Here is a 16659-nt window from a genome sequence, read left to right on the forward strand (position 1 = left end):
TAGAGTAAACCTTCCAAAAAATTTGTATAGTAATTTATAATATTTATTATTAATATTGGTTGCCCAAAAAGTAATTGCGGATTTTTTAAAAGAAAGTAAATGCATTTTTAATAAAACTTAGAATGAACTTTAATCAAATATTCTTTTTTTACACTTTTTTTCTAAAGCAAGCTAAAAGTAACAGCTGATAACTGACAGAAGAAAGAATGCAATTACAGAATCCCAAGCTATGAAAAAATTTGTCAACGCCGACTATATGATAAATCTGCAATTACTTTTTGGGCAAACCATAGCACGTGCCACAAATTTCACCTAGCAGAAAATTGGTTTTGCCACCACCCCATTATAGTATCCCATTCTTCCCTTAGCAAAACAAAAACCTCCGCTCTTCTTGCTTCCTTATGGTATTAGTTTTTGCAGTAAACAAATTAAGTATAGTTAATCATATAACAAACTTTCAGGGGGGTTTTCATTATCAATCTTCAAATAAACTCCCGCCATAAAAAGAACATTCATTCCTGCTTCCATGAAGTCTGTGTGGTATAAACACCAATATGGTTGTAACAAACATGGTATGAATAAAATTGGCAAGAACTAACAAAAACAATATATTGAACTAAATGCAGTGAGGAAACCACCTACCATATCACTCTCTTGCAATTCGCGTATAGCACTTTAGCTGGGTGACAAAACGTTGAAAAACAAAAAAAAAAACATCAAAAGGGGTTGTATAGACCATTGATAAGCTCATGGTGGTGGTGCTGATGACGACGAGTTCGTTGGTTTTTCACAACACCTTGCCAATTTAGCAATTCAGTACAAAAGGCAGCGCCAGTGAAAAAGGAACGAAACGCAAGATATCTAAAAAGACTATTTTTAAACGATATTTATCAAAAATGAGGGTAGCTACAGTTTATTTAATAAAAGTGATAATAATAATAATTTTTTTTTTGTATAATTCTGTTTCTTTCTAGATAACTGATCACTCTGTGACCCTGAATCTAACAACCTCTCTGATACCCAGTTTCAAGGTAATCGACCTGCATAGATCGTCTTCCTCAAACTCCTCATCAGGTGATTGCCTTTCCAAGAGAGAGCGTAAAAAAGGAGCCATGACACCACAACCCCCCAAAACTCCTCTCTCCCAGCTACTCAACCTCTCATCAAACTCACCAAAATCTCCACAAAAATCCAAATCGGCCACAGAGCCTTCAACACCAACGACCTCAACCCTAACACCAAACTCCTCCACCTCTGGAACTCCCGCCTCCGCACAGGATAAGGCACAGCGACGCAAGCTATTGCAAATGTTGACCGCCTATGAACAACAAAATAAGCTGTTGCAACGTGAACTAGCCAAAGAGAAACGTAGACGTTCCGAAGAATTGGCCTGTGTGGTCAAATCTTTGCTATGCTTCGAATCAAAACTGAAGAATGACATGAAATCGTTTAACCAACGCCTGCAGGATAAGGATGTGGAAATATGCCGTTTGGTAAGACAAAATCGTGCCCTGCGTAAGAAAATGTGCCGCCTGCAGGAGGAGGCCAGCGCATGTACCCGCGACGAGGGTGTGGTGGAGGATGATGAGGCAGAGAATGAAGCAGATGCTAAGGACCTACTGGAAGACTGTCTTGTTTTGGAAGCCCTGCAATGCATTAATTGCCGTAGGCAATTCTATGATATTGAGGTGCAAGAGAACTGTACACAGACCACATTGACCATGGCAGGTGCTGGCGGTAACGTTAGCGGTGGTATCCTGAAGGATGTCGGTGGCAATAGAAATATTGGTAAGTTTGGCAAAAGAGGCGAGTAAAGAAATGATAGCCCTTAGAATTAAAGAGCCAGCTGTGGTGAACCACGCCGAATTGAGCGATCACAGACATTTCAAAATTATGACGCACTTGGTCATCTCCCAGAACTCATTTTTTCCAGTGGACCACGGTACTCGGTAAAGAATACAGGCTCACTCCGAGCATTAACTCTGTATCAGTTTTCAGTTCAACATGTAGACAACACGCCAAAGGGAAACTTTCCATTAGACTGACTAGAACTGACTTCCCAGGGCACATAGGGAAGTTCACTGAAAAAAAGTTATCCCAAAATTTAAGATTTTTCCCTTTTCATAGGATTTTGGTAATGAAAACGAGCCCAAGAACTAAAACTAATGAAATAAAGATGTTATATTTAAATTTAATTTACTAGCGGACATGATCATCCGTTTCAAATTTTGTTCGCTGATTGATTCTTATTTTACTTTATAGATAAACTTAGCTTCTTAGCCTAAAAAAACGAAACATCTAAACACGCTGCTATTTGTTAGGCTATTTGGCGTCTTTCACTACGGTTCACTGTTTTCTTGTCCCAAGGTCAATTTCCTAACTTTCAACGATATTTTGACCTTCATTTTAGACTTTTGTCTTTAATAACAAGAGGCATAATAAAGTTTCTACTAACATAAAATTTAAAAAAAAATCCCTAAAAACAAGAAAAATATCTTTAACCAAGGGAAATGTTAACTTAAAAAATGTATCATCTTTAAATTAAGTTTGCTCGAATCTTTAAAATTCGGACAAATTTTTTTTTCATAGAACCGGATTCCCCGGATTTAATTGGAAATTGGGTTGAAACCATAGCCAAAGCCTTACTCCACAAAAAGAGTTTTACCAATGGTCGGATTGAGACGGTAGGTCCATTAATTCGTGACAGATTCGCTTGAATGGCTGTGGACACGGGGCAACTAAAATCGAAGTTTGTAGGTGCAAACTCGAACTACCCATCTTACAACTTAAAATTTGACTACCAGTCTTAAAAATTCTCTGAATAACTTAAAATGGTTGTATCTGCTTAAAACACACTGTAAATTATTTAAATTTTCTAGGATTCCAGGCTATGAGTTCTGCCATACTCTAATGGAATAAAACTATGCCCCATCCCAGGTATTATCTTGGAGCCATCTGCTAAGTTTACGGTTTTAACACCATATAATATGTAAAAATAAATAATACTAAGTCTTAGAAATGTACATTAAAAATTCTCACCGGAAATAGGATATTTGCTAGGTATGGCGAAACCATCCCTTTTTCGTTCCTTTATATCGATCCATTCAAAATGTAAATATGAAAGTACCAGTCTTTCTTTAGAATAGTGAGTTTCCTCAACTAAAGCGCAAAGTCTTGTGAGCGAGGGGTTGTGAGCTTTCCAAAATCAGGTGGCTTAGGTTAGAACAGACATCTCAGTCAGTGTCCGTTATTGTTGTTATTGTAAAAGTGTTTTGTACACCGAGGCTGCAGCCCGATGAAGGATTTCTTCAGGTCAATCCGGTACGTACAACCGGCTGCCATGAGATTGCAACAATATGGGGTTCATATAAATGATATTTGAGAGTAGAGCACGATCCTGATATATTTTCGGAGCTAAGTGTTTCGGGGAACACCCCACTCCCGAAAACACCCCTAAATCGGTCATATTGGGTTGCCCAAAAAGTAAGTGCGGATTTTTCATATAGTCGGCGTTGACAAATTTTTTCACAGCTTGTGACTCTGTAATTGCATTCTTTCTTCTGTCAATTATCAGCTGTTATTTTTAGCTTGCTTTGGAAAAAAAGTATAAAAGTATATATGATTAAAGTTCATTCTAAGTTTTATTAAAAATGCATTTACTTTCTTTTAAAAAAATCCGCAATTACTTTTTGGGCAACCCAATATTTAGAGACCATGTCAATGTGGGGCTCAAATGAAAGGTATTGTGGAGTTGATCACGAAATTTATACCCACATTCGGGTCTACCCCTTCCCTAAAACAGCAATTATTTACTCACCATCGCAATATGGGGCGCAAATAAAGGAATTCGAGAGTAGAATACGAATCTGATATCCAAATGTGGGACCATGTATTTGGGGCACCGCCCCTTCCCCAACATGTCCGTCATGACAGTTTATTGTCTGATCGGAAAATATGCTGGCAGACTTCGACTTTTGTGAGGACTTCGAAGAAGAAGAGTATAGAACATTTGCTGTGTATGTGGCCCGTACTGGCAGTCAGAAGGTTCTCCACTTTAGGTTCTAATGTAGGGGATTTTTAAAGCTATCTGGATGTTTCAACGGTAGAAACTAGAAGGCATCTTCCTTCTCCTGTTCCTGTGGTATCACATTGGACGAAAATGTCTGAGTGAGTCTGATGGCAGACTGCCACTTAAGCCCTATCTAACCTAAGAACTAGAAAGAAGAAACTAGACGGCATCTTCCTTTTCCTGTTCCTTTGGTATCACAATGGAAGAAAATTTTTAAGTGAGTCTGATGGCAGACTGCCACTGAAACCTAACCTTATCTAAGATTTCCTTTTTTTCATTTCTTATGCTATATTCATTCAAGAACAAAACTATGTCCAGTCCCCGACTTTGGGAATATCAACCGTGAGGCTTCATTTCGCTTGATAGTCTACTACCATTACCAAACTTTATTAAGTGCCTATTGTATTCAAAATTAAAATGTGTCCCCACTTGACCAGATTTAGCATGCAGAGTTCCCCCAGCCTGGGCACAACATTGGCGGCACAAATTCGAGTACAAAGTCTCATTTATTGTTTTGTGAAGAACGGACCAGCAATCAGTACTCCTTTTGGTTCTATGTGTCACAGCACTCGGTTGTGTATACAAATTCATCCTGAGCTTGCACTTTATCCACGCTAATGCTTTAACTATAATACACACACACACACAACCAAAACTCGTTGACAAATAGTGCGAAAAGAATTGTACTCAGCTGTTAACGGTACACTACCTTGCAATTATGCCATGGGAGAGACATATTTTGATTTTAATATTATTATTTTGGCTCAGCGGATTTTTTGCAAATATCGGCGGCTAAATATAAGTCAACGAAAAAGGAGGCGGCAGGCCGCTGGCCGGCTTCGACTCGGCTTCTCTCTCTGATTTTAGCATTTACATGTGTATTTAACTTTCTCCCGTTACTCTTTCAAAGAATTGCCAATCATGATTTTCCCTTTTTCGTTACCAATCACTCTTTTGTTGCAAGGAGTTACCAAACATGTTCTTGTTTTGTTGTTGACAATCCTAATTTTCTTCTTCTCTCCCTCTCTCTCTCTTCCTTTCCAGATGATCCCACAACTGAACATGGCTCTTCGAGTGATGACACCGTCTCCTCATCATTCTTTGGAGCTAGACGCAGTGTACGCTATACCAGCAAACGAACCTCGGGCACATTTCGCGATTACATGCGTTCGCGTGCCATGAACATTGATGATCCCTCCCTGGAAGCCGACAACAATTCCGAAGAATATCCAAGCACCCTGAGTCACGATGATTCGCGAGAGAATATCTACTCAAGAACCATAGAACGCATGCATGGTGTCAAATGTGAGAGCGAACGTGACTCCGAGGAACACAGCGGCCTGGATACATCGTCGTCATCGGTGACGCGTTCCAATTCAAGGGCCAGCACGAAAAGTTCCAAAAGTTCTTCAAGCAAATCCAGTGATCTGAGTAATGCCTTGGAGGAGGATGATGGCATATTCTCACCCACACAAGATGAGGATTTTGAAGAGGAGGATGTAGTAATGGGAAAATTGAAAATTGTTAGAGGTAGAGCTTTGGAAGCTTTCTCGGAGGCTTCACCCAAACAAATCTATGAAACATCCACCGATGATTGGTATGCCAGTGCTTCCGATCAGGAAGAGACCATTACGCCAGGGGCTGCAAATGCCTCTAAATGCTATGGCCAGGGTGCAGTAAATCCAGTGCTGGAATGTGTCAATCAAATACTATTACAACAATCCATGGAAGGCATGGAGGATAGATCTCAGACACCCAAAAATTCTTTAACGACATCAACAACAACAACGACGACGACAACAACTTTACCTAGACGTAGTTCTTTAAGCGATCGTAGAAACAATCAGCGTAACAATAGCCGTGCTAGCGATGGTGCTGCCCCCAATTCAGGCAATGGTACTTTGACCCGCAAACGTGTACATTTCTCCACCAAAAATAGCATGGTACATGTGCCGCGCAACGATGAGACCGAAGACGAGGATGAGCAAGAGGCCCACGAAGCAATGGCCAATGTGATCTCAAATTATCAAATGAGCTCAGTGAGCTCCTCCTACATCAGCCATTCACCGGCCCTGATGGACAAAGAGGAGGAGGTGGAAACAGAGCGTTTGGAAATCTTCAATTACGAAAGTATTTACAGCAATGAATATGAGCCCATAGGCTCAGAAATGAATTCCTCCAATTTGTATGTGGACATGGAATCGACCACAGCTATGACCCCAAATGGCCAAAACGGTTGCGATAAAAGCACTGTAAGCGAGGCAGTTAAGGCCAGTAAACTGCCCCCAGCTTTGCCCCCCAAACCTGCAAATTTATTGAAATTTAAGAAATCCTTGCAACAATTGGATGAGGAGACTCATGATGAGCTAATTGAGTCTCATGAGGGTGAGGTTTTGGTGGAGCCCGACTATTGCTCCATATCCGAGGTCAATGTGGGCATTACCAGTGTTCAGATACGTGCCGATATACATCGAGCTCCTTTGTCAGAACGCGATTTGGAATCGGTGGTGGAAAATGACAATGATTTGGATGCGGCCACTGTGGTTTCCGAGGCCAATTCCCAAAAGACTGAAGAAATTGAAGAGATTTTCGCTGATATACCAAAGTTACCTAATGTGGCTGCCATTATAGCACCAAAATCTGCCCTAAAGCAAAACGAATATTTGGTTATGACTCCCAAGCAGGAGGCAGTTTCCAAAAAGCAGCCCGTAGGCATAATGGCCTTAGCATCACCCGGGGCTAAACAAAAGCCCGACCGCTCGGCCTTGAAATTGAATTTGTCCTCATTGAATGGTTGCCAGAATGGCTATATGGCCAGTCCCAAAATGGAAAACTCGCCAGTGCTGAGACAGCTAACAGCCTCGGGAAGTCCTAACAATTACCAACAGCCGCAATATAAGCGTAAACATATGCCAAATATTCTGCAAGAGATCAATAAACGCTTGAGTTTGCCCAACTCACCGGTTACACCACCCACTCCCAATAGCGTTAATAATAACAAAAGCGGCTCCAAATCTTCTGCCTCCGCCTCCGCCTCTTTGGAGGCCAATGAATCCCTTAACAGTCTGCCTTTACAGGCTGAATTTGACTGGTACAATTTAGATGTGGAATATGGTAAAAATTCTACACCCGGAGATCATGGGCCCAAGGTCTCGGATATGCTAGGCAATGGTGTTATGACCAATTCCCTATTGGCCGATATCAAAGAGGATGGCGAGAGTTTAATCAACACTGCCGATGAATACAATTTGGATGAGGAGTACTCTGATGATGAGAGGGATGATCTGGAAGATGGTGATAGGGCTCACAAAGAACGCTCGAACCAGCAACCCAATGAGGCCATCAATTGCATTCTAGTGGCCAATAATCATGCCAAGGCCAAGAAAATCAAAAAGAATTTGGCCAATTTTGAAAAATTCATAGAAAACACGACCATGGTGAATGGCGGCAAGTCTTCTTTGAATGCCTCCAAAAGAAAAATCTATTTTGCCGGACCTTTTGTGTGATAAGAGAGAAAGAAACCTCTAATGAAGATTAGAAAAGTTGCAAACTTTTTTTAAATTTGTGAGAAGAAAAAAATTAAATATTCCTTTTGTAAAACTGAATTATGAATTTCTCTTAAATTTTAAATTTTTTGTTTTGTAATTTTTATTTTTATTCCCTAACTATAATTTGTAGTTATTTGTTTTAAAAAAAATTTTCTTTTTTAAGATGGCAATCATTGAGCAATTTCATTAAGAACTAAAACCCCCACCCCACCCATAAATCTTCCTAGTATTTCTAAAATATTGTGTTTTTAGTTTCTAAGATATATGCCTAACTTTATATACATACATTTATCCTCATATATAGGTCTTTCTATACCATATTGTATACACTCGAAAAAAATACATCTTTAAATTTTATTTTAATTTAAATTAATTTTAGCTTTAGATAAATTTAAAAAATTTTAAAAATTTTTAAATAAAAATCAAAAATAAATATTTCAAATGTTAGAAAATTAAATATATGTTTTTTTGTTTTTAGACAAAGTAATAAAAAAAAAATAAAGGAGGCCATCGTAGCGCAGAGGTTAGCATGTCCGCCTGAACGCCTGGTTTCAAATACTAACGAGAACATCAGAAGAAATTTTTTCAGCGCTGGCTATCCCCTTCTAATGCTGGCGACATTTGTGAGGTACTATCCCAGGTGAAAACTTCTCCCCAGAGATGTGTCACACTGAGACACGCCGTTCGGACTAGACTCTAAAAAGGAAGCCCCTTATCACTGAGCTTAAACTTGAATCGGAATGCTCATGGTCAAATTTGCATTTGGTGGGACAAGTCCTGAGCAGATTTTAACTTCAAAAAGGAAGCAAGAATTGATGATTTTTGAGAAGATACAACCATTTTAAGTTATTGGGTTGCCCAAAAAGTAATTGCGGATTTTTCATATAGTCGGCGTTGACAAATTTTTTCACAGCTTGTGACTCTGTAATTGCATTCTTTCTTCTGTCAGTTATCAACTGTTACTTTTAGCTTGCTTTAGAAAAAAAGTGTAAAAAAGTATATTTGATTAAAGTTCATTCTAAGTTTTATTAAAAATGCATTTACTTTCTTTTAAAAAATCCGCAATTACTTTTTGGGCAACCCAATATATAAGAAGAATAGTCGGCCTTAAACTTTGATAGTCAAGTGCTCATTTTTATGCCACTAGCGATGCTGAACACTCAGACCATTAAGATCTTTATCTTAATGGTACGAATGGCTGAACTTCGGCTAAGTTAAATCGACATGCTCTTAGTAGATAGTTAACGCTCAAGGGAGTGCCAGAGAAAATCTAGTAAAGTGAACAATTTTTCATTTCTAGAGATGGGTTTCTAGCGGGTAAATACCCTATAAAGATGTCTATCAAAACTTCATCAAAATCAGCTACAACAAGAAAGAGCGTGCTAAGTTCGACCGGGCCGAATCTTACATACCCTTCACCATGGATCGCATTTGTCGAGTTCTTTGCGCGGTATATCTTTTTAGGCAAACAAAGAATCATGAATAATAACTTTATGCTATTGGAGCTATATCAAATTATAGTCTGATTCGGACCATAAGAATGAATTGAATGCTGATCATTGTAGAAGTCATTGGGTAAAATTTCAGTTCATTCGGATAAGAATTGCGCCTTGTAGGGGCTCAAGAAGCAAAATCGGGAGATCGGTATATATGGGAGCTGTATCAAGCTATAGATCAATTCAGACCATATTACACATGTATGTTGAAGGTCATGGAAGGTTATGTACCGATTTGCGCCATACTTAGCACATTTATTAGAAGTCATAACAAAATACCTCATGCAAAATTTTCGGCCAAATCGGAATGAGAATTGCGCCCTCCAGCGGCTCAAGAACCCAAGATCCAAGATCGGTTTATATGGCAGCTACACCAAGTTATTAACCGATTTGCATCAAACTCAGCACAGTTGTTGGAAGTGATACTAAAACACCACGTGCAAAGCCAAATCGGATATGAATTGCAGGAGAAGCCGTTGTACAAAATTTCAGCAAAATTGGACAATAACTGCGCCCCCGTAGAGGTTCAAGATCCCAGATCGGTTCATATGGCAGCTATATCAGGTTATGAACCGATTTAAACCATAATTAGCACAGTTGTTGAAAGTGATACCAAAACAAACGTTCAAAATGTCAGTCAAATTGGACGAGAATAGCGCCCTCTAGAGGCTCAAAAAGTCAAGACCCAAGATCGGTTTATATGGCTGCTATATCAAAACATGGACCGATTTGGCCCATTAACAATCCCAACCGACCTACACTTATAAAAAGTATTTGTGCAAAATTTCAGCTTTACTCCTTCGAAAGTTTGCCAAAAACAATATTAAATCTACTAACAAAATCCCTAATTGTTTCCCATGCCATGACCCTAAGTGGGTTTTTACAAGACGTATTAACCCTACCTGGGTGTATAACAAACAGCTGAGTACAATTTTTTTCGCGAAGTCTACTATCTGTCAACGAGTTTTGGTGGTGTGTATGCGTTATAGTTAAGAACCATAGCACACACGCGAACTCAAAATCAGAGTTGCACTAATCACTGATAGTGCACTAAATATTTTGTTGTTGGGCAACTGTGTTGTGTTCCCCACAGGGTCTTCTAAGGAAACCTAATTTTCCAGACAGGCAAAATAAAGCCAGCGATAGCAGTGTAGCCATAATGGACACATACTAAGGATAATCTGGGCACAGTGGTTCCACTTCTGATGGAGACATATAGCCATACAGTAACAAAGAGAGTGGGAAAGTTTGTCCAAACCTGGGAAAAATACCGGGAAGACCTTATCAATTCCACAAAGGAAAACAGATATGCAAGAATAAAACTGCACTAAATACTAAAAGGGATTGTAAGACACGAATGGGACATCTAGGCTACACAAATTGTTCTTTAAAGATTCCAGACTATCTTCCTGAGAAGGGAAAATCGGGAAGATATACATATCCCATCCAAACAAAATATGTTGGATGGCAAATGATTATTGTAGTAAAGCCATACCGTGATCAATCACGGAACAATCTGATGGTGTCATAACTTCAATGCATGTGCAAGTCACCTCATCAAGGTCATTGTTAACGTGGCCAAGATAGTCTAGGAGTACGAAACAGTCAGCACTCTTGCAAGAATCATTTTTGTTTTAATGTAATCTTTATTGGCCGTTTCAAACCAAACATGAGCCCGAATTAAACAAATTTCCGCATTAGATAAATTTACAAAATTTTAAAAAATCTTTTTTTATAAAAATGAATTTGTTGCGCTTTGTTTGTTCCGAATAGTTCCAAAAACGGCTGAACCAATTTTCTTGAAATGTTCACAGATGGTAGGGTATGACCCTCCCGTGAAAACATGGTACTTCATTTAGTGATATCCGCGAGGGTGGCGGATCCTCCCCCATGGCACCATATGGTGACATACCAAAACACACAAAATTGGTAAAAATCTTTGGGGTCAAATAACCGTGGGGGACACCCTACCCCAAAACCCACCCAAGCGGACATGTTTACCGAAATGAGAAAATATGGGTATCAAGTAAAAGGTATTTAAGAGAAGAGAAAGAACCAAAAACTGCCCAAAAATGACCGATGGGGTCAATTCTAACTAGAATACGGAACTTCTATACAAATTTGGGGTCAAATCTTAGGGGGTCCGCCAAAATCCATAAATCACCTTCAAACGGGCGTGTTGGCCTATCGGGACAATATGGGATTCTAACGAAGGGTACTTGAGAGAAGAATATGAAACTTACATAAAAGTTTGGAATCAATTCTCAGGCGGGTCGCCCTACCCCAAAATTATTCATGAGAATGATATGTAAATTGAACGGTACAAGATGGAACTCAAGCGAAAGGTTTTTGAGAGTAGAATTTTAAAATTATATAAAAATTTGGGGTCAATTCTCGCGGAGTCGCCCCAACCCAACATAACGCCCCAAATGAGGACAATATGGGATACTAATAAAAGTTATTTGAGAGTTAAATATATAAACAAACAAAATATAAACAATTTTCAAATATGGACCATGTAAAACGGGGGCCCAAATCTTTAATGGGTGTATCGAAGGGGTGTGTTTCAAATGTTAGAAAATGAAATATTCATGTGTTTTATTGCTTTAAGTAAAAGTAATAAACTTTTCCCCTAAGGGAATACAAGAGAAAGGTTACTAAAACTACCCTAACCCAAGAGAAAGGGTACTAAAACTACCCCTACCCATGGGAAAGGGTACTAAAACTACCTTCATCCAAGGGAAAGGGTACTAAAACTACTCTTATCCAAGAGAAAGGATACTGAAACTGCCCCTTACCCATGAGGCTACCCATAAGTAAAAGCACCCTTACCCATGAAATATGTACTAAAACTACCCTTACCCAAGGGAAAGGGTACTAAAATTACCATTACCCATTGGAAAGGGTTCTAAAACTACTCTTACTCAAGGGAAAGGGTTCTAAAACTACACTTACCCAAGGGAATGGTCACTAAAACTTCCCTTACCCAAGGGAATGGGTACTAAAACTACTCTTACCCATGGGTACTAAAATTACCATTACCCAAGAGAAAGGGAACTAAAACTACCCTTATCCAAATATATCGCTAACCAAAGTTTTGAAAATTACAAAAGATTTTTCCGCTTTTAAGCACCATTATAGAAAGATATTTTCTTCACGAATCCAACGGGGTCCTCAGAATTTTGAAATTTGCAAAACTAAAGATGTTACGACAATTTCAAACTCACCTTGATTTTTTTAGCATTTTTCAGATATTAATTATGCGTTTTTGAGCTTGTTTTTTGAAGAAAAAACATAGGAGTTGCACTAATCCGATTTTTTTGCCATAATCTTCATTACTGTATACTCAACTCGAAAAATTTTTTCGCATCAAAAATTGCAAATTTTCATAAGGGGTTAGCCTTTGCTAAAAAAAATGCAAAAAAAATAAAATGTGAAATTTTAAGTAATTTTGTTAATTGTTCGAATCTTCTTCGAATTTTGAATTGCGGAATGGTGAAAAATTTTCGAAATTCGAAAAAATTAAGGAGTTACAGCGTTTTTGGTCTTGAAAACGACCTTGAATTTTTACGCCCAAAAAAATTTGGTTTTAGCAATGTTTTTCACAGAAAACTTTACAGTATTGCTTCATCCAGCACCTCTACGGAAAGAGTTTTTCCTCACGAATCCAACGGTGTATGAAAAATTGTGAAGATTGCAAAACTAATGAAGTTACAGCACTTGCAAACTCACGTTGTTTTTTTTGTATTTTCTGGATATGAATTATGCGTTTTTGACGCAATACTGTATAGTTTTTAAGAGTATTGCTTCGTCCAGCACCATTACGGAAAGAGATTTTCTTCACGAATCCAACGGTGTCCTCAGAATTTTGAAATTCGCAAAACTAAAGATGCTACAGCAATTTCAAACTCACCTTGATTTTTTTTGCATTTTTCGGATATTAATTATGCGATTTTGAGCTTGTTTTTTGAAGAAAAAACATAGGAGTTGCACTAATCCGAATTTTTTGCCATTATCTTCAATACTGTATACTCAACTCGAAAATTTTTTTCGCATCAAAAATTGCAAATTTTCATAAGGGGTTAGCCTTTGCTAAAAAAATGCAAAAAAAAATAGAATGTGAAATTTTAAGTAATTTTGTTAATTGTTCGAATCTTCTTCGAATTTCGAATTGCGGAATGCTGGAAAATTTTCGAAATTCGAAAAAATTAAGGAGTTACAGCGTTTTTGGTCTTGAAAACTACCTTGATTTTTTACGCCCAAAAAATCGTTTTAGCAAAGTTTTTCACAGAAATCTTTACAATATTGCTTCATCTAGCACTTTTATTTTCTGTATTGACAACCTGCTTAATAGCTGCACTATTATTTCCGTTTTTTTTTTGGTTTTCTTTGTTTTTATTTTGCCTTTTAATAAATAAAATTAAGAGTACATCATAGAAATACAAAAGACATTCAGAATGAATTAACATGAAGAACAAAATAAAAAATTATCAAAATGTAGTAGTCATGAACCTTGGCAGATGGGGGAATGTCGATGATGAGACAAGATGTTTGCTTACTTACTAGTGTTAGTATACATACTTAAACATCCAATTGATCTAGAAATACCTTAAAGGTATTCTTCATATGTTCACTGGCTAAGGGTTTCTTGTACAAGGTTTCTCTTAAAGCATAACGGCATGATTTTATATTATACAAAGATTGAAATTTCAACTCGCTGCGCAATAAACCCAATTGTTGTAGTATATAATTTAGAACTCTACGCTCTTGTTTGGTTTTTACAGCATAATCAATGCATTCCTTATACAAAGACATGGCCAAATCTAGAGCAACGGGAGAGGATTGTGCCAAATGACCACATTTTAGGGTAGTAAAGATGAGTAATAGCAAATAGTTGTCATCATTAAATTGCTGGAAAAATTATAGCTTAATTACATGGTTTCCATAGGGCAAATGAAAAGTTTTGTCATACCTCTATAACACCTTTAAAGGCTTCCAGCTTGTCCGCTTCGATAAGGGATTCAAACATTTGCAGGCTACATGGCTTTTGACTGAGACAAAAGGTTTCTGCTGTGGACCCAGCTATGGTGGTGGTATTCTCGGCAAATGTTACACTTTTATTGGAGGCAAATGACTCATTGGCATTTAGCATTTTTGAGGTAAAGGCTTGTGTGGTGGTGTAGGCTGTCTCCTCGGCAGCATTTTCTGCATAGTCATCTTCATCGGCTTCTTCAGTGGTATCATTATGATGTTCACCATAAATATCATCCTCTTCATCGATTTCCTCATCAACAGTATCATCGTCTTCATCCTCCTCCTCGTCGTCATCATCAACCTCCTCATCTTCGTCTTGTTCACCTTCAGATTGATCTTCCTCCATTTCATCTAAAGCATTGGGATTAGGGGATGACTCCATGGCCTCTTTTATACGCATGCGACCTTCATAGCCAAACTATAAAAGGCAAAAATTAAAGTTTTTATGTTCTTTTCAATTGTATATAACTTTTTTTCATATACCTGATTGCCATCCAGATTTAGTCTTTTAAGATGAGGTTTATTATGCATGGCAGTGGCCAAGACCAAACCACCATCGGCACAAATTTCATTGAAGCCTAAATCAACCACCTCTAATTCGAGATGAGATTCTTCTAAAGCCTCGGCAAAATGATAGGCTCCATTGGTTTTTAGCAAGCAGTCACCGAAATTTATTTCACGAAGACTGAAAATTAAAAAAGAAAGTTTTCAATATGTTCCGACACTAAAAATAAAACCCAAATGTTTCATAAACTCTCTAAACTCTTTGTTTCCTATTCCTTTTTTTTTCGTTACTCATTTAAATTCAAACTTACTGTGGTGTAAAACTAAATGCCTCCGCTAAATGCTGAGCTCCCTTGCTGGTCACTGTGTTATCATTCAAATTCAACACCCTCAAGTTGGGATTCTTTTTAAATCCCTCGGCCAAGGCAGCTATCCCATCGTGATAGATGGAATTTTGTGGCATAGCAATCTCTTCTAAAGTCTTAATGGTGGAAAATATTTTTGCTATTGCTTTGGCACCATCATTCTCCAAACGATTTCGACCTGTTATAAAAACCTTCAATTTCAAAGGCGTACCAGCCGCCGTGCTGGTGCGATGACAGTCCAACAGAGCCTTTGATAACATTTGTCCACCACCAATGCCCAAACCACAATTGTTCAAATGTAGCTCTTGCAGTGTATAGCAGACTTTGGATCTTAAAAGGTCTTCTAGCCCCACCATGCCATTGGGACCCAAAGCATTATCGCTAAGATCCAATACTGTGAGCTGAGCCTGCGCTACCATGAGCCCACTGCCCAAATGCTTTAAAGCTTGAGGAATTTCAGTCTTTAAACGTCGCGTAAACATATTCTTCCACAAGGCCTTGCGAAATTCTGGATGTTTTTCCAAAGCCTTACCAATGGCTGCAGCCGCATCTATACCCAAAGTATTGCCATCCAATTTTAGATAATGGACCACCTTTTGTGTTTCCAAAGCTGAGACGACATCCTTGACTGCAAATATAAAGATAAAGACAAAAATACAGAGTACAGTTAATTAGCTTCCTGTTGGTTGTTGGAAAAAGAAGCCCTCACCATCCTCAGCCGTATCCCAAGTTAGTTGCTTATCTTCAAATGTTACACCTTCCTCCTTAACATCCTGCAATTCTTTGGCAATGTTAGCAAATGAAAAAGTAGCAGCCATATTTTTTAACAATATTTATGTAATTATAAAAGAAACAAACAACAATTTTAGCAAATTACGACGACCGCCAAGTGTTTCAAAAGTTTTTGCAATGTCTCCTTTGCGCAAAAATAACCTCAAAAAAGCCGCTTTCGTTTGTTTAGTTGCAGCTGTTGCCAGTGTTGCATATGCTTATGCTATTTTTACAACTGTGGGTTAACGTGCCATTACTTAAATAGTTATACTAACGTAATACCAAGCAGTAACGTTAAAGCGTATTTACCAAGATGGATTAATATAGGTGGTCTCACGCAAATAGCTGAAAACAGCCGGCTAGTTTGACGGTATTAGCTGTGTTCGGGAACTCAAAAATGTGTGTAAATTTACACAAATTTTTACTGAAAGTCGTTGGCGTACTTTATTTGCCATCAGAAAAGAGCGTGAGATAGAGCAAATTTTGACAGTTCGAAAATAAAGAACCTGCAAATTTCTACTGGGACTTTTTTTGGAAACAAAAATTTGCAACTTTGAACAGATGTTTTGCAAAGGTCAGCTGTTTTATGAAAAGCAGTCGTTATATGAAAATGCAAAATGGATCAAAAAGACAGAGGCAAGTAACAAATAAAAATATACAATAGTTTACTGGGAATAATTCAATTTGTTTCATTTTTATTTACTTTTAATGAAGATTCATGGCAGCAGCTAGTGTCCAGGTACAGAAAACAGTTATTTGGAAAATCTTGAACACTTTTATTCGTCGATCATCTAATACCGTATCATGCACTTTGGCTACAATTTGTGTTGTTGTTTCTGTTTTTGGACATCCACTACGTGGTTCATCGTCAG

General features: G+C 38.1%; 2 protein-coding genes across 2 annotated transcripts in view; one reads left to right on the forward strand and one right to left on the reverse strand.

Moving 5' to 3' along the window:
• The window catches only part of LOC106088848 (uncharacterized), a 187330-nt gene extending 179378 nt beyond the window's left edge, over positions 1-7952 (forward strand). The window contains exons 4-5 of the mRNA XM_013254547.2: positions 975-1788; positions 5114-7952. Of these exons, the coding sequence (XP_013110001.2) occupies positions 975-1788; positions 5114-7575 (3276 nt within the window). The 3' untranslated portion in view covers positions 7576-7952. The remainder of the gene's footprint in view (positions 1-974; positions 1789-5113) is intronic.
• Positions 7953-13586: 5634 nt separating this feature from the next.
• On the reverse strand, positions 13587-15970 carry LOC106088844 (ran GTPase-activating protein). Its single transcript, XM_013254543.2, has 5 exons — positions 15726-15970; positions 14963-15644; positions 14631-14832; positions 14086-14565; positions 13587-14024 (listed from the first exon to the last, which is right to left on the reverse strand). The coding sequence occupies exons 1-5, from the start codon at positions 15832-15834 to the stop codon at positions 13695-13697; spliced, it is 1803 nt and encodes a 600-aa protein (XP_013109997.1). The 5' UTR covers positions 15835-15970; the 3' UTR covers positions 13587-13694.
• Positions 15971-16659: the final 689 nt, after the last annotated feature.

The sequence above is a fragment of the Stomoxys calcitrans genome, chromosome 3 (genome assembly GCF_963082655.1).
Source record: "Stomoxys calcitrans chromosome 3, idStoCalc2.1, whole genome shotgun sequence".
Lineage (NCBI taxonomy): Eukaryota > Metazoa > Arthropoda > Insecta > Diptera > Muscidae > Stomoxys > Stomoxys calcitrans.

What these genes read in the sequence shown, in the direction of transcription:
- LOC106088844 (XM_013254543.2), bottom strand. Translation starts at nt 15,834, where the DNA reads ATGGCTGCTACTTTTTCATTTGCTAACATTGCCAAAGAATTGCAGGAT. An exon ending in TTGGGATACGGCTGAGGATG is followed by an intron (nt 15,645 to 15,725) that starts GTGAGGGCTTCT and finishes TTATATTTGCAG; the next exon opens with TCAAGGATGTCGTCTCAGCT. An exon ending in TAAATCTGGATGGCAATCAG is followed by an intron (nt 14,566 to 14,630) that starts GTATATGAAAAA and finishes TGCCTTTTATAG; the next exon opens with TTTGGCTATGAAGGTCGCAT.